Source organism: Rhamphochromis longiceps, linkage group LG3 (assembly GCF_057381845.1).
Source record: "Rhamphochromis longiceps isolate RC_006_pf linkage group LG3, R_longiceps_female_GT1.1, whole genome shotgun sequence".
NCBI lineage: Eukaryota > Metazoa > Chordata > Actinopteri > Cichliformes > Cichlidae > Rhamphochromis > Rhamphochromis longiceps.
Window position 1 is genome coordinate 19,626,461 of NC_140559.1, and position 18,596 is coordinate 19,645,056.

The 18,596-nt window shown below is 39.7% G+C and overlaps 1 protein-coding gene across 1 annotated transcript in view; it reads right to left on the reverse strand.

Moving 5' to 3' along the window:
* Positions 1 to 1,266: 1,266 nt before the first annotated feature.
* LOC146673313 (uncharacterized) overlaps positions 1,267 to 18,596 on the reverse strand; it is a 66,542-nt gene continuing 49,212 nt past the window's right edge. Inside the window, exons 3-8 of the mRNA XM_085401775.1 lie at positions 10,498 to 10,743; positions 10,237 to 10,419; positions 9,995 to 10,084; positions 8,509 to 8,607; positions 2,870 to 2,956; positions 1,267 to 1,638 (exon numbers count right to left, since the gene is read on the reverse strand). Coding sequence (XP_085257901.1) covers positions 1,595 to 1,638; positions 2,870 to 2,956; positions 8,509 to 8,607; positions 9,995 to 10,084; positions 10,237 to 10,419; positions 10,498 to 10,743 — 749 coding nt within the window. The 3' untranslated portion in view covers positions 1,267 to 1,594. The remainder of the gene's footprint in view (positions 1,639 to 2,869; positions 2,957 to 8,508; positions 8,608 to 9,994; positions 10,085 to 10,236; positions 10,420 to 10,497; positions 10,744 to 18,596) is intronic.

Genomic DNA, 18,596 nt, shown 5'->3' on the forward strand with positions numbered 1-18,596 from the left:
GAATTTTGGCCCACTGTGTATTTGAGTTTGACACCCCTGCTTTAGGCATTGAAAACCTATTTTCATTGCAATGGAGATACCCAGCCATCTTTATCGATGAAGCCAGACGATGCTAATCAGTTAGTTACAAGGATGTCTTAAAGACCTGGATGAGTACATATCTGTGATCCTTTTCATATCTTTAGATTTAGATCTATTTACATTGTACAGTCAGATGGAGAAAAAATGTGCAGATTCTACTGTATTATTAAAGAAAACTCAAAAGAATGATGTGCAGCAGGCTGATCAGGGACAGACGGGCTTTATTCCAGCAACTCCCAGTTATTCTAAGACCAGGTGAGATAAACAGTAAAATCTCACATGTTAGTGACTCTAACCTCCTGATTAGATTAGATAAACCTTTACTAGTCCCACACGTGGGAAATTTGCTATCCACACACTGGTGATCCTTTTACCGTCATTGATTTTTTTCTATCTATGTGTTGTACCTAATTTGAAAGTATAAGATAACTGATTTAAAATGTGACATCTTCTAGTAGAGGTTCAAGTGCTGTCATTTTTAAAGCAGTTTAAAGCAGTTTTTTAAAGCAGTCTGTTGTAACACCAGGTTTAACCAGTAGAGGGCAGCAGACTTTAAATCTGCCTTTGCTTTTCAGCTTTACTGAGAGGTAACTGTTTGAGCTCTGTGCTGGATCAGGAGCCAGTCAGAGTCACGTGGTCATAAGTGTGCATTTTATTAGACACCAAAATGTTTAAGTTTCATGTTTTATCCTAAAATACTGAGTGTGACAATAATAATAAATAATTAACCATCAAACATGGTTCACATACTGACAGCACAGGGGGTTCTTCTTTCATTCTCTACATAACTGTAAAATGGCAACTATGATGAAAACTAACTATTCAGGTTTGTTATATTGTTGACCCCAAAACATGTTCATGTTTGAGAGAAAACTGAGAGAAACTGCTGCCAGAAACCATATTGATTTAAATGTAAAAGTGTTTCCATGCCAGCTGCTGTGCAGGTGGTTTCTGGATGCCTACAGCAGTAAACCTCTTCCTCCATCAAGCATGCTGACGCTGCTCTGTGCAGTTTGCAGTGCCTGCTGCTTTGAGTCTGTGGCTGTGGTTTAATATACATCTTTTTGTTTTGTTTTCTGCACTGAAGCCAGGCTTGTATTGGTAAGCCACAACAAAAGTGGAGCAAATCAAGTTTTCCATCTCCCCCCGTGTTTGAAACCCACAGAACCACACGAGGAGCATGAGAGAGCAAAATTTAATCAATGCCACAGAGATACCCCCGACCCCATGCTGCGTGGGAACAGGAGCAGGACAAATGTAAATAAATACCACAAAACATCTGGAAGTTTTTAATGTTACATACAAATATCCCTATTTTACATTATTTATATAAATATTTCACATTGCTGATTTTGCATCAAAATGCAAATTATGAATCACGGGTCCAACAACAGGAGATTAAGACATAAAATATATTTAATAAAATCTGTAACATGTGGATGTCCTCTGGTCTGAGGTGCTGGGGGAACCAGTTAGAGACCAGCAGCTGGACATCTGTGGTTGGACTGGTGGACTACTTCAGTGAAGAGTAGACGACCTCTGACTCTGGTTTAAAGTCTGAACACAAGCAGTTGAAACAACAGGAAACACGATTAATGATCAGTAATGAGCTCATCAGCGTCACTGAATGACATTTAAATTTAAACTGACAGATTTTATCAGACAGGACGAGCAGCGACGCTTAAAAACAGGAACCAGCTCCAGAGTCTGCCGCCTGTTTGCAACTCAGCAAGATTTTCAGAGGAAACAGTGTAATCCTCACATGAAACACAGAAATAGTTTCCACACCATCATCTGAGGCATCGCTGGGTTTTTTTTTTTTTACTGTTTTACCCTGCTTTAACTTTTGTACCGACTGAAACAAACTTTAAGCGTCAAATGATCAACGTCCCTATTTAGTCTGTAGGTCTGTGGTGACAAAATTAGCAGTTTGACACTAAAAGCTGAGGCTACATGTTGTCTACAATGTACCAGGATGGTCCACTGGTAACTAGGTGTGTTGTTGATTTGTTTTTCATGAAATATCCTGCAAACAGACTTAAGTATCCATATATACTCTATGCTGCACTGTACACAGCAGGCTGTGGTTTTCATGTAGGTTGCAGCAAAGGCAGTAGGCATCGATCTAAATTCAAGGTGATGATGTTCACTCAGTAAATTCTACCTTTGAAATTAGCTGTCTATTATCAGGGGTTTAAAATTTATGACAGCTCATGAAACATCTGCTTTTACGTGATTAAATCAGCTGGCTCAGTTCACAACGATCAGTGAATATCAGTCACAGCCTGTACCCACAGTAAAGTCTACCACATGATACATTACTATGTGCTGCACCACTACAGCCAATCTTAAGGTTTCCCCACCTGCCAAATCACACATTAACCCCTGCCCTTCACTAAAATGTGACCACTGAGATATTTCCTTCTTGTGTGGGTTGATTTTGGCTGTTTATTTTGTTAGTTTTCTTAAATTTGTCTCAAATTGGTGCAGCACTTGAAATTGAAACTCGTTCTCAAAAAAGAAAAATGCTTCTTTATCTTACGTTGGGCCTTGAGCTGATTGGTTCGTCTTCTGTCTAAAAACACCCTGGTTTAGTCATTTGAAAACTTGTTATCAGTGTAGTATGCTTATACATCACACTAAGACGAGGAGGAAGTTGTTTGGTTCCTGCGCCTTTCAAGATGCGAAGGTTGATATCCTGAGCTTGAGTGAGAACATGGTTAGCTTAGCTTAGCATGACACTGCTAGCTTTGCTCTGTTTAAAGTGAGAGATAAAGAGCAGCTGTACCTCTGGTTCTCTTTGGGCTGATGGCTACTTGTTCATAACTGAGGTCTTTAGTTTTCACTGAGGAGTAGACCGCCATGCTGTCGCTCTCTGTAAAATAAAACACATTTAAATTACTGCAGGTACAACAACTGCAACACCACAGCTACTACAAAACACTTTATTTGTTATGTTGCATCATGAAGAATACAAGTGATACAAGCGATGAGTATTTTTTAAACTCCAAAGGGGTTTTCACATCTCTTCTCCCCTTCACACCTCTGCTGTAAGCCAATGAGTGACTGGATAGAAGCGTGAGGTGTTTATGAGAAAAACAAAGGTGACATCCACAAAACCGCCGTGCTCTTTTACTGCAAACTGCCACACTTTCCCCACAGCGCATGAAGCAAACATCTTATTGCAACACTCCGCTGTTAGCCAACCCAAAGCAAACTGCACTGCAGCTGGCCTCAGGCTACACGAGGAAGTTGCTGCTGTGGTTTGACATGCAAATTTAAAAAAAGATAAGTTAATGAATCGTATTAAAGGACTGCTTGAGAAGCTCCTAGGAACTACTTCAGATACAAATCACAGTTTCCATGCTGCCCACACTTTAACTGTTACTTGAATCATCCATGAAATTAACAAAAAGCCACATTAAAAAGTCAAACACTTGTTGATTCCAACTTCTCTCTTTTTTTCCACCCTGACAGATGGGCGGAGGTGTGAGACGTAAAAACAGGAACCACCTCTAAAGTCTGCTGCCTGTCTGCATCGCAAGAGTCAGCAAGATTTTCTAAAGACACTACGTCCTTCCTCACAAGAAACCATCCCGAGACCATTTTTTTGTTTCTTTTTTTAACTTTATCTGTCTTCTGTTTTTATGATGGGAATAACTCGTGTCTCAGACAGAAAACGACCCGGCTTACATATTTGTTTTACATATTTAACTACTTCATACAAGGCATCTTGTAGGAGGTAATTTTTGTTCCTACCTAGTGGTTACAAAGGGACTGTTTTATGGAGTGTAACGTATCCTGTGTGCCATGTGTGTCGAGGAGACGATAGAGTAAAAGGTTGAGTGCACACCGTCCTGCCCTGTTGGTGTTTTTGTTTGTTTGTTTGTTTTAAATAAAATATAATTTTAAGAGAAAGCCCACCACACACCCATAGCCCAGAAAGACCAGAGAGCATGGTTACAATTGTGTCAACACTGAAAACTTTTGCTGTGCCACAGGCCTGAATGGTCTAATAATAACTAGGACTCTACAGGTATGTTCAGATATTTGTTCTTTAGGCAGATGTTCAGTTGTTAGTTTGACTTCTTTGTCCAACTCTAATTTACCCAGTCACAAGCACATACAGTACTTTTATCTATGCCTAAGCATTCTGGCATTCACACACTCAGTCACACTCCGATCGATGTTTCAGGGAGAAGTCATGGGTTGATCTGCTGACCTTCTGACTGGTATGACCCAACTCTACCACAGCCACAGACGTCCGATCCTACTGATACAGATTAAGTAATGGAATCACACAAAATGAGTTTTATATAAATGTGTTTTTTAGCTGATTCAGTCGACCTCATCTCTGTAGTATTAAGCTGATGCCAGCTTTATGACAACATTTACAGTCACGTGACTGAGATCATTTAAAACAGCTGCTGGGTCTTTTGGGAAGTGATATCTGTGTGGCTCTGGTGTAACAATAAAGGAGATGTTGTGGGGGTTTTTTTTAAAATGGAAGAACTTAAATAGAAAGAAAAATAGGACCTAAGGTTGAACCTTGTGGTGCACCACAGACAGTGTGAGCTGTAGATAAAGAGAAGTAATCCATGGTGACCAAAAAGTTTCTTCCTAAAAGGAAAGAAAAAAATACCCCCAAAACTCACTGATGCCAGTCCATGTTTTACTTTGATTGATTGATGCACTTGAAGAATTACAGTTGCTTTTTCTCCCATTTCAGCTTTTAAATGAACATTATTTGTCAGCTTGAGTGGGCAAGTTTCTGTACTGTGTAGAGCTTTAATGTAGCTAAATGAAGCACAGCTGTCGTCTAATGCTTGTTGAATGGTAATGTTCACTGTGTCAGCATGAGAGCTACAGTTGAGTGTCCAGTAAGTGCACAGCTACCTGTGTTCAAACAACACCCCAGCAAACATGTTCTCTCGGGCTCTCCACTGAGGAGCGTAGAAGGCCAGCAGCAGCTTCTGGTTATTCTTCGTCAAGACACGGAGGAAGTGCTGGGCCTTCTTTACCAGGGTGTTTAAGGGAATTCAGCTTGAGGTTCATTTATGAGCACCACCAGGAGATGTTCACTACCTCCTGTGTGCGGTTTTATCTTCATCATAGTTGACAGTGATGTTGGTTGGGTGAGTTGGTGTACAGTCATAGTCATACAGGGTGTAGAGTAGGGGGCTGAGAAGGCAGCGCTGTGGGGATCTGTTGCTGAGTGACAGTTGGGGGTAGAGATGGTCCAGTTTGGTGGTGGGGATGTCTGGGATTATGGTGTTGACCAACAAGAGAAAAGTTTGTTGATCATTTATCCTCAAAGACAATCTATAACTAACCTCATATGCTGCTCACATGTCTTTATTAAAAGGTTGCTTTCGGAGAAAGATGAGAAGGGGCAGGGATAGCTCAGTAGGTAGAGTGGTGGCCCCATGATCGGAAGGTCGGGGGTTCGACTCCACTGAACGGCTACTCTGAGGTACCCCTGAGCAAGGTGCCGTCCCTACACACTGCTCCCCGGGCGCTGCATTAGTGGCTGCCCACTGGGTGAATGGGTTAAATGCTGAGGAACTATTTCCCTATGGTGACTAACACGCACACTTTACACTTTAAAAGTTTGATTTCAGTTACAATTCTGACCAAAGCCCGAAAGTGAGTCATAATGTCACTCATAATAGTGACTGCAAGAGGACGTAAATCTACTCTGTTCAAGGTTAAACATAACCAGGAGCTTTATCCCTGGACCTCGTTGATCCGACCTGCTTAGTTTTTTCCAAAACTGATTCCAGAACTGCTTTTGATATGATTGCTGGGAATAACTGTTAGGTCACGAAAAATATGTCAAAATTGTATTTGCAATGTTGCATCATGTAGAAAGTACATGTACTTCATACACTGCAGCAGCACCTCACACCTCTTAACACCTCTCTGCTCTGAGCCAATGAATGGCTGGATAGACCTGTGAGATGTTTTGTGTGAAAAAGAAAGGTGACATCCACCAAGCTGCTGCTTCTACAATGCTAAATGACACACTTCACCACAAGCTACAGTCTCACAACATGAACACTATTACTATCCAAGCCAGAGTACATAGCAGATAGAAATCTCACCTGCTTCAGACTAACTGGTTTCAACCACAGGACGTTGCTTCTCTATCTTGTGTGTGTACCAAGGCACATCTGGGCCTAATGTGGGCTGCTTTTGGCATGTATCGCTCTATTATACAGCATGGCGGATGTTCTGTGGTAGAGAAGTGGCCCAAATGTCACACATGGCATCTGGTCAATTCACAGGGCACTTGTGGCTAAGCTGAGGCAGACGCTGAGAGCCACATGTCGCTCAAAGAAAATGGCAGATGTGCCATATTTGTGCTAAAATCACATCAGAAAGCAGAACTATTGAGCTGGATGTCTGTTCATCATCATGACAACATGCTTACACACACCATCCCGCAAAAGTGTGGATTAATCTGCTGCTAAAGAAAATCGACAACAAGTGCAGCGTTTCCTGTTTCTTTGAGTGAAGCAACACAGAGGAAGTTTGAAGGTTAGACTTTTAGTGTTTTAACATTTTATGTATTCGGTTGGAACCAATGAGCCACCACAGACAGTCATGCTGTCAGGAAGTGTTGAAAGAACCAATAATACATTGTTATCTTTGGCCTTTCTCTAAGGTTATTGTTAACAGGAATGAATAAAAAGCATTAATAAAAAACTCTTTGTCTAAGAGCGAGCACGGGCAGCTCTGCATCTTGTATCCAGATCCTACTCACAGCTTGTGGCTGAGTAGTAGTAGACAATTAGCTCAAATTGTAGCATCAACCCTGCTGACATCCTCAGATGTTACTACCTGCCCAATCTGATGTGCCTTTTTTGGGGTAATGACATGACCAGCGGCAGCTGTTTGGGATTGTTTGACAGCAAAATTACAACTTACAGCGACTGTTTGGGGCTGACGCCACAAGTTAAAGCGGCTGTTGTGTGTAACTGTGAAGAGAGACTGCCACAGTGAGCTGAGCTTAATGCCAGATTTGTAGTGTCATGAAGGTGAGTCTGTTGTCTGGTTATGTCAGATAATATTGACAGACAAGATTTTCTAGGGTAATAAAAGTTACATGTTTATTTTTTATTCTTTCTTCACACAAAATCCTCATTTAGTCTTACAGTGACAGACCTTAACGTATGTGAACTGCAGGATATAACTGCTGCTGATTTATTCCTCCCGCATAAAGCTCCTGTAAATAATCGAGCCACTGTTTGGATTTACAGTCACATAACAAGTTTAAGTACAACCTCATTGTGTCCACAGGAATTTCTAAGGTAAGCAGCCAAACACTAATCAAATACACTTAATTAACTGATCATCAGCAAGTGTTTACTGCAGTTTCCCCAGCAGTCAACATCCCAGCAAATTGACCCCAAACTGCAAAACATCCAACAGCTACACCTCAGACTCTACAGGTTTTACATGCTAAATGTTAAAGTTCATTATGGTAAAATTAAAACAATTCAAATAAAAAAAGACTTCCCAGGGGAAAACGTCTTCTCTCTTTATGTTTTGTTTTGGGATTTTTCGCATCTGAACAAACCAAGAAATCAAAAATCAAGACTTCTGGAACTTTGTCCTCAGATGAGACCAAAGAGTAAATGTTTGTCCATAATGCACAAGACAACATTTGAGGGGAAAACCAAACACTGCACATCAACACTGACGCCACATACCGACTGTCAGCATGGTGGTGGAGGTGTGAGGATTTGGGCCTGTTCTGAAGCACAGGACCTGAGCACCTTGCACTAAATGAACCAACCAGTAACTTCTCTGTATTCCAAAGTGTTCTAGAGTTTAATGTGAACCCAAAAAACCACTGCTACACTCCAGTTAGAGCCCAGACCTCAGTCTGATTGGAACGCTTAGGAGAACGTTAGTGATCTTATTAAGAGAGCTGTGCATCGCAAATGCCCACAAACCTCAAAGACCTGATTCAATGATGCAAAGAAAAGTGGGCCAAAATTCCTTCACAATGACAAGACTGTGAAAGTCATATAGATAGGAAGAAGATGAAGAAAAGAAGATAAATCAATGAGGTATACTTAGTTTTTCACGAAACAGCTGAGGATTCTGAGAAAATGTTCATCATCACATGACCGTAGGAAGCCAATCAGGAAACTGGCACATGTACGTAAAAAGAACCGTTTGTTGCTTAAAACCTCAAAGATCCAATTTAGCTCACTGTTTAAATGCAGCAGTATGTTGTTTGTTTCTTGTGTTCACGATGCTTGGTAATTACTAAATATGAGCGTGCTGCTAAGATGGTGAACATGTGAAGTTCAAATGTTATGAACTATTAAAGTGTTAGCATTCATATGTTAGCATTTAGCTCAGTGATTGGATGTAGAAACGAACCCAGATGGAGAAAAAGAGGAGCAGCTCTACCTTTTGTCTTTGACTTTTTCTTCTTGTCTTTGATGACGATTTCTCCATAACTGACGTCTTCAATTCTCGTTTCTGAGTAGACTGTAGCAGAATCACTCTCTGCACAATAAAACACAAACTATTTAGATGATTTAGGATGTTTAAAATAGTTTAAGCAGAAGATAGAATCACTGAAAAGGTGAAAAGCTTCTGTGACAAATAAAATGTACTCAAGGAACTGAGTGACCACAGATCAGGTAAACGTGCCACGATATCACACAACTAACAAATGATTACCTTCATAAAAGGTAGATTCAGAGCCTAAACAAAGATACTGAGATTAATGGAATTTAAGATGTTATCACATAAATGTTTTTCGTGTTTAAAGATGTTTAAACTAACAGCCCTGTGTTGAAACACCTGCAGCTGAAGTGTTTTCTTTATGTCACAAACAGGATGCTGAACAACTGCGGAGCTGTTAGCTTCAGCTAACCGCAGACAACAGACCGTCCAGCATGCAAAGAACAATTCTCACTTAGTATGGTGTGAAACTTTACATACAGATATATTTAACTAAGATGGTGTTGCATACTACCTATGAAAAAGCCATTTAACTAACTGAATAATCTTTATCATTAAATGTGTAAATTATGAAGGTGAGCTATATGCCTAACATGCTTCATAATATTCTCGCGATCTATCATAAACCCACAACGTTAGACTAACGCACCGTCTTAACCGCTTGAAAAGATGAAGCTCCTCATGATCCAGGGCTCAAAACACACACTGTCACATGCTTCCAGTTTCTTATGTGCCCTTGATTTTATGTTCCTGAAACGTTAGCCCAAATCTAACCACTCTGGAGCCAATCAAATCTGATCAAAGCTGCTTAGACCCCTTTCCCTCCAGCAGGTCACGCTTCTACTAAACATGCGCCCAGTTATCTGCCCCATGCTGTCTGTGGATGTAGCTATATAAGCTAGCTAGCATTGGCATTGATAACTTCGCACTTCTCCTTCTCATAAAAACAGAGTCACATTAGTCTAAATAAAACTAACGTGTCAGAAACATTTACTTTAAGGCTTGAAAATGCTGCAAACTTTCAGAAACTGCTGGATGATGTCATAGAGCCTTGTCCATCTTTGGTATACAGTCTATCAAATAAGCTACATGGACACAGGATGCCAAGAAAAATGATAAGTGCACTCACGTAAATCTTTACAAAAGTAACAAGTCATTTGTTTCCTATTTCAGCTGATGCTTGTTTCTCAAACAATCTCCATGTTACTGAACTGTGTCATAGATTCTCCTGTAGAGGATCATCTGTTACTGAAGGTCTTTACCTGAGGCGACTGTTCCTGTCACATGAAGTGAACTCTACATGCTTTTCAAAGATTTTCTTTATATATTTGAAAATCCTGTAGTGGTATAAAACTGGCACATCTCCCTTATCGTAAACATACAGCTTTCTGACACCATCTCCCGCCAAAATTTCCCCAAACATTACCTCTGCTGTGTTTCACAGGCTGCTGTCGACCATGTGATATCTTGATGTCACTGTATGTGACATCTTCTCCTGCAGCTTTGTCTTGATCTGCTGAAATGTAACAGTAATATAATTTATCGTATGAATGCAAATGTTATTATCACAGACAGATAAAATAAACACTGAAATCTAATCATAATAATGTTTAAATTGTTCAACAAATCAAAGTCCACACATGAAAGATCAGGAAGTCTGAGACTCACCTTCAGGTTTTCTGTGATTATGTTTTCTCACCAGTAGAGCCAGTAACACCAGTAGAACCACAACACAGACTGACCCAACAGAGATTAACACAGGAAGAACAAGATGCGGTGATGCTGATGTAGGGATAGAAGTGGATGTAGATACAGGTGTGGGAGTAGATGGAGATGTGTTTGTAGATTTCCCTTAAACATACAACATACAATCATTAGTTTATTGTGAATGTTGAAAGCTGCAGAAACACAGACAGGTGAGTGTGTCACCTGTGACAGTGATCCAGCTGGATGGAGACTCTCCATGACCGCTGATGTCACACTTGTAGAGGCCTTCATCAGACCTGGAAACATGCTGGATGGTCATGTGACCTGTAGGCTGCTTCCTGATGAGGGAGCCATCTTTATAGAAAGCAGCTGGGAGGTTGGAGGGAGTGGTCTTTGTTTCACAGAGCAGAGTGACGTCATCTCCCTCCATCACAGGGAGGACAGGACTCTGCAGGATCACTGATCCACCTCAACACAGAGACAAACTACAGCATTTCATCCATTTACACACAGCTTCATCAACACTAACTCCACACACTCAGCTTACCAGTGACTGTCAGCTTAACCATGTTACTGATGGGACCCTCTCTGGACTCACACCAGTAAACTCCACTGTCATGAGGCACCATCAAAGTGATGTCACAGGAAGAATTAGTCGAACCAGCTGGTTTTCCCCACACATCTCCACACTGACTCCTCTGTTGTTTGCTTGTGTTTCTCCTCAGAGTCCATCCAGCAGAGCTGTCGTCCTCCTCACAGCTCAGAGACACAAAGTCTCCTTCAAAGAACTGAGAGCTGCTGGGACTCACAGTCAGACGAGCTGTGAGGGTTAAAGTGAAAAACTGATGATCACGTCTTTGAGATCTTTACTGAAGGTTTTAATCCAAATGTGTAAAACCTGTCAGAGTTTATTTTATTTAATTTTATATGTGAGCTCCATTGTGAAACATGAACCCAATCAGGTCATATCAGTGAGCATTTCTCAGGTTTAAACTGTGACAGAAGAAGGTTACTGACCTTGGTTTGTTGTGCAGCTCAGCAGTGAGATCAGAACTAAAGAGAAATGACACTCAGGTTGATTTGAGGTGAACATAAAGAACAGCTTTGTAATATTTGATAATAATGAATTCTAAAATAAAACTGATCTCATCATTTCATATTTCATGCTCTAATGTAGTTACTGTTACACAAGGAATCACATACAGTTGTGTTATAATAATACGTAACTGTATGTATTAGTAAATACAAAAGCACTAAACTGAGGTCCACGTAAGAGTGCACCACTCTGCTCTGTTCACACAAACACCAACATTTTATTTCAGCTTTTCACTTATAAATTCAAAATCTAATCAAATCAAAATTTATTTATATAGCACATATTAAAACAACAGTGTTGACCATAGTGCTTCACAGTCAGTAATTCATCAGTAACTCTGTTAAACTTCAGACCTGCAGTTGGTCCTCGTGGTGTTTTGAACTTGAATTCAGCCTGATTTGTTTTTCATGTCTTCTCCTCCATCATCAGTTATCAGGAGAGCAGACAGTCAAAGTACAAGAATTCAAACAAACACAGAGATTCTACTTACAGAGCAGACACAGCACAGATGTTTCCTTCATCGTCCTTCTCACTCATTTGAGCTTTTTTTCATTTCTGTCACTGACACCAAGTAAAGCCCGCCCTCTTCCTCTGACTCTGTTTCTTCCTCTGTCTGTACAGTTATTGGTGGATTTCTAACTTCTTAATGATTCATGTGATAAATTTATTCCAGAATATGAACTTAGACACTCTGCAGTTCCTCTTTTGTTGCAAAACCTTTAAAATTAAGTTGTTTTTTTTAAGTGTAACACACAGAAACACATAAAACCTTTTGTGCTTTCAAAAGTTAAGAAACCAGCAACGTTGTTTTGACATAATTTGAGGTTAACTGAGATGATTACATGATATTTGAGTTTCTCTGTGATAATCAATAAATGACATTTATGACTTCATTCACAAGAAATCAATTAAAAATATCATTTAAAACGTCGACTCTACTTCAGTCTGCTGTCAGTGTTGTAGCTTAGTCAATGAAACAAACTATAACCATTATAACCATTTAGTGGACGTCCCCCTGAGGCAGCATGGTGATGCTGTTGTCTGACTGGAAGAAGGTGCTGGGTTTGAATCCAGCCTCCATCTTTCTGTGTGGGGTCTGCATGGCTGTTTCTGGGCACTCTGCTTCTCCCACAGTCCACAGTCAGGCAGTTGGATTAACCTGTGAGTCTAAATTGGTCATAGATGTGAATGTTTGTGTGTCTGTGTTAGACACAAGACTGACAGGAGACGTGCAGAGTTTATCCAGCCTGTTAAGCTGTGGTAGCTGGAATATAATGAACACCATCCTCCCACATGGTTTATATATGACCACTAGAGGGAGATGTTGGACTTTAAATACTAACATTGTTATTTTATTTTAATTTATTTAGGCCAGTACATGTTAATGAACATAAATGTAAAAAAAATTCCATTAATATAAAAAATACCAGATTATAGCGAAGGGCTAATTTCCATCTTTTGTCAGTAAAACATAAAAAATAGACATAATTCATAATTCATCCATAATAAAAACTCCATCACCAAACTCACACATACACACTTTTCTATTCCCAAATAAAACATTTAAACTATACAACTCATACATGATCACACACTTGATTTGTCCATAACCAGTTTTTAACCTGTGCCTTAAACAAATTGCTTTAGTGGTGGTGGAGCAAGGGAGTGTAAGACTTTATATATTAAACTCACTCTTTTAAGTTTAACTAAGTTATTGAAGTTTAGTAATTTATTTATTTTTTAACACATGACAGTGGTCGTGGGAGGTCGTTTTTTTTGCCAAGTAGTTTTAAACTTCTTTTATAAATGTTTTCAATAGTTTTAAGTGTTGTTGGACAAGCAAGTGAGCCGGACGTCAAACAATAGTCCATATGAGAGATGATCATTGAGTAAAATTAAGTTTTTGCAACATTCATATTTAAATTATTACGTATATGATTAAAATTTCGATTATTAAATTTAAGTACCTGGGACACTTTATTTATGTGACTCTTGAAGGATAATGTTGGGTCTAGAATGACCCCAAGATATTTCCATTGGTACAATGACAACAAAATCTTTCATATTTTGTTGTCACGGTCATCAGATTTTGTGTATTAAACTCTTGGTTTAAATATATTTGACTTTTGAGTGCTGTTTGCTTTTTATTCTTTCTGTTTCAAATGTTTTATAAGTGTAGAAAATGTGTGTCTGAGTCTGCAGAGGAGCACTGGGCCATCAACGCTCAAATATTGTACCAACACACCTTGTTGGTGGACACAGGCTGAAGCTGGTCAAGAGCCAGTTATGTACCCTGGCCTCTGTCAGACCATGAAGAGGTCAGCACACACAGAGAACTGACTACACTCGTTCCCACACAGCAACATACAGTGTGTCAGCACTGAGATCAGCTCATCTACCTGCAGGTGACGCTCCTCACAGCTGCTGCTCGTAGTCTTTCTCCACAGTATCACAGGAGGTCTGTTTCATCGCTGTGTCAGCTACATATCAGTCATCTGCAGCTTCTCCTCCTGCACCATCTACAGATTTAACCCCTTCAGTGTATGTCGGGAATTCCCTTTCTCTACATTTCACAGCTCTGATGTTTCAGGTCTCGGTGTGTCGGAGGTTGTTTCATAATCTTTCTGTGGTTTTATGAAACAATGAAGACAAACTGATTGTTTCACAGTTGTGGGTAGTTTCACACTGCGTTATCAGGCTGCTGAGGATGTTTGTCTGAGTGTTTGTGTTATCAATCATTGCTGCTGCAGTGTGGTGCTGATGCAGGCCTCACACCGTCACAGGAAGGAGGAAGTGAAACTGACACAGACGGTAAAACCTTCTTGTTACAGCGTTTCTCTCGTCTGCTGGGGATGAAGAATCATTACACAACAGTGAGAAGTTATTTTGGATCTGAACAGATGGAGAAGTGTCGCATTGGAGCGATTTCATAATCAATGTGACCTTTTGGCCCATGAGGTCATCATCGCCCCCTGTTGGTGATTGTGTGAACTGTTTCATGCAGGTCACACAAAAGGCTGGAAGTTTGAATAAGGAATAAACATCTTTATATTTTTAACATTTTATGTTCAGTGTTTTCAGAGACAGCACATAAAGAGTTCAGATTTAGTGTTTATTATCTTTTATTTCTTTATTCTTTGCTTGTTTGTTTTTGTTTCCACAGTAAAAAGTGTCACACTAAGTGGACGTCCACCTCTTCTTATTAAGTCGTACAGGTTCCAGATATCATCCAGGTAAGAATTACAGAGAGTCAAGTGCTGTGTCAGTGCGGTTTACCGATAAAGAGAACACGAATTACAAAGTAGAACAGAACTGCAAATTAATAATGCCAAAGGTGGCGGCTCTGAATTAGTCTCGGCAGCTAGAGGGCAGCACATATGCCCACATGGCCCTTCATACATGTTTTAGTGGCCTGTTTATTTACTTATTATGCTGCTTGCCCTTTTTAGACCACTTCCAGCCTGCATGTTGGAACCAGAGCTCTCGACATGTTGGTAACTCAAAATAAGCTGAATTATTTTTATGAAACACAAAAGGAATCTCAGTTTAACGATTTGATATGTTTTACATGTTTAACTGTAAATTAAATTTATGAGATGTGCAGATCATTGCATTCTTTACTTTTCCCACTGAGAGAAAACAGTCGGGTCGAAAACACATTTTAGCTTTTAATAAGTAAACTTTGACACCTAACCTGTACTTTGTTACCTCTTAAATGAAGCCCCTGTATCAGGTGTTTAGCTGGCTGTACTGAGATGTTGTCATGGTAATTTCATTTTGCAGCTGTGACAAAGATGGACGAGGCAGGTAAACACTACTCAGATGTGATGCCATGTGTGAAATTTAAGAAAATTAAATTATAAAACCATCACAATTACAACACAGTGTTTAGTGCAGGTTGGAACTGTCCACCCGTGTCAACAGAAAAACATCAAGCTAGCTAAACTACAGCCACATCTTAAAGACGTAAAAAGGTTATGATGGTTTGGACGTGTGCAGAGGAGGGAGAGTGGATATCCTGGACAAAGGATGGTGAAGATGGAGCTGCAGGCAGGAGGAAAAGAGAAATACAACAGAGGGTTGGTTAGAAGGAGGAGGAGGATGCTGGGATGGAGGCTGACGAGTCACTATGGAGACCAGTAAAGGGAACATCCAAAAGAAAAGGATGGAATTCACAGAAAACTGAGGCTACTGTAAAAATCTCAGAAACATGATGCACAGCCAGATATTTCCTCTGGATGGCAGAGTAACACTGACTTCTTGTTCTGTTTTTCATTTATAAAGCAGCTGCTCTGCTGTAACACTCAGTGTAGCCACTAGATGGCAGCAGATTTATACTGAGCTTCTCCTCCAGGAGGAGGAATGAAGTAAAAAAAAAAAAAAAACCTTTTCAGTGGCGACCACGTGGTGACAGAAGCCGGGTTTTCTCCTCTTTTACTGGTAATTGTAACATTTTAATTAGGCTTTTTTTTTTTTTGCTGTTTTTGTTTTGAACAAACAAATACAAAAAGGAGAAAAAATTAGTTTCTACTCATGAAAACATTTCAGCTGCTACCAGAAACGGACAACTTTTAAATCTGTTGTTTGTTTGTTTTTCCAATGTCAGCTGCTTCCTGGTATATTTATTGTTGAGTAAGGAAGTAAAACTCTTCAGCATCAAACACACAGTGATGTAAGTAAACTATAGAATACATTGTTTGACTTGTATGAGTTGAATTGAGAAAGAAATGAAAGTGAAAAATCTCTGTAACATCTGGATGTCCTCTGGTCTGAGGTGCTGGGAGGACCAGTTAGAGACCAGCAGCTGGACGTCAGTGGTTGGACTGGTGGACTCCTTCAGTGAAGAATAGATGACGTCTTGGTTTATATCTGACTCAGATAGACTGCAGGTCATAACTTCTTACCTGAAGTTCAGTTCACACTTGGACCGGCGGCCGCCTCGGGTCTCTTTTCCTTCTGCGTCCCCTTTCCATCCTCCACCTGCTGGCCTCCACCACTTGCTAATGTTACTGAATCTGTGGAAGCTCCGCGATAGCCACCACACGAAGTAACGAATAACGAGCCTATCTAAATCCCAGTAATGAGTAACGCGTTCCTGGTTTTGTCATAATAACTAGTTACCGTGCTCGTTAGCACAATAATAACGTAGTTACTGTAACGCGTTACTTAGTCCCCACGCTGGAGTGGGCTGACACAGCTCTGCAGCTCTCAGCCTCAACACTGGATCCCCACAGAGCTGTGTGCTGAGCCCCTGCTCTATAATCTGATGAACCCTGATGACACCACAGTGTCCAGGACAAACGACCTGATCACTGACTTCAAGAAGAAAAGTAACAGACAGCTGGAACCATAAAGAGAGGGTCAGGACTTCCTGTTTCTGCAAGTTTACCTCAGGCAGAAATGACCCAGGGTCTAAACACCACAGAGCTGGTTAAGATGACACAGCAGAGACTTTCCTGAGGGTCCTCAGGAAGATCCCCATACCATGGCTCCACACGTTAGTGTATTGCTTCTGTGTGTGGTTTTGCTGTTGCACAGAAAAAGGAGCTCCACAGGGTTACTGGATGGCTCCTCCCAACTCTGGAGGACCTACATAGTTCCTGCTGTGTTTACTCACTGCTGAGTAAACTGCAGCTGGATCAGTGTCTGCACAGTAAAACACACAGAGGACGTCACTGCAGACAGAACAGCTGATAACAGACATGAAACTGCTGCCACTCACAAATCTTTATATGAAAACACTCAGAGTGTTTTCAGTTACACTGTTCCAAAAAATAGTAATATCAAAGCATCTTACTGTATATTTCAGTTTTGTACTGTCTTTCTAGAATATCATGAAATTTACATAAGAAGACTGTGATTTTACATGTCAAAGGTAAAATAACATAACATCACTGTAAATATAGTAAAACACAATTTACTTGTTTTTTAAATATATATTTTTGTACATATGCATATTTAGATTGTAAAAATATGTCCAGAAATGTATCATAATTTCACAAATATTTGTCTGTTATGTGAGAGAATAGTCTGTTAAATCCAAATGTAAAACTATGGAAAAATATATAAAATGATCAAAAATTAATGAGAATAATCAATAATTAAAGGAGTATTTGAATTATAATTTTGCTGAAAATGTCATGTCATCTAGGTCTGATTCAATAATTCAGAGGTAACAAGTGAAAATATAATTAATAGGAATAAAAACTTAAAAAAAAACATATAAAACATTGCACGGCCACGCTGTGCTAATTATATATTTTAAAAAATAAATGTAGAGGTAGGAATTGCAATTAATATGAATCTCAAAGTATTCACAACATTCCTGAACAGAAAGAGGCCTCTGCACCTCGGACACTCTCGGTATTGTGTCCGTGGTCGAGACTCTTCACCTACTGGTGATGGCCAGAGGGGCCGATGGTGCGATATGGCAGCCTCGCCTCTGTCAGTCTGTCCCAGGGCATGCAAGCCATTATTATTCAAACCAACTGTTAATTTGTCTTAAAGACGTTTTCATGGAAAACAAACAAAGGACATTTTTATTATTATTGAATGTTAGTTCATTTTTAATACCTTTCTCTCAACTTCTGGGTTTTAGAGAGTTTTTAATTTCTACATATTTGCGTGTACATTTATAATTAGACACAAATTTGTTATATTAATAACTTAGTAAGAAGAGAAATTAACAAAGATAAATTAAATAATACAATATATTATAGTCTTGGAGCAACTGTGACCACATAATTTCCTCGGGGATTAATAAAGTATTCAGATCCTGATTCCTGAAAATGATCAGCTTGCTGAGAAGTCAAACAAGTTATGTAATATCAAAAATAAATTCATGAAAACATGAAGGAAACACCTGTGTGCTAATCAGAGTTACAAGTTTGAAGATGTTCACATTTCAAACTGGGCTGCAGAGGCCTGCAGTTTGCTAATATCTGATATAAAAGTTCTTTATTTTATACAGACCCACCTGGTCTGGTTCCCAGCTGTACAGCAGATACACACAAGGCCTCCCGGCTGTTTTACAGTGAAGGTTTTGCTCCTCGGCTTTGGAAGCAGATCAGGCTCAGAGTCAGTGGCCTCCTTTAAATCAGCTTTAAAACTAATTTCTAATGGATTGTTTTCATTTGATGAGGTTACATCTGACATGTTTTACTTTCAGGTGTTTTCTTGTATATTCTTTTTTTCTTTTCTTGTGATTTGAATGTTCAGTTCTCTG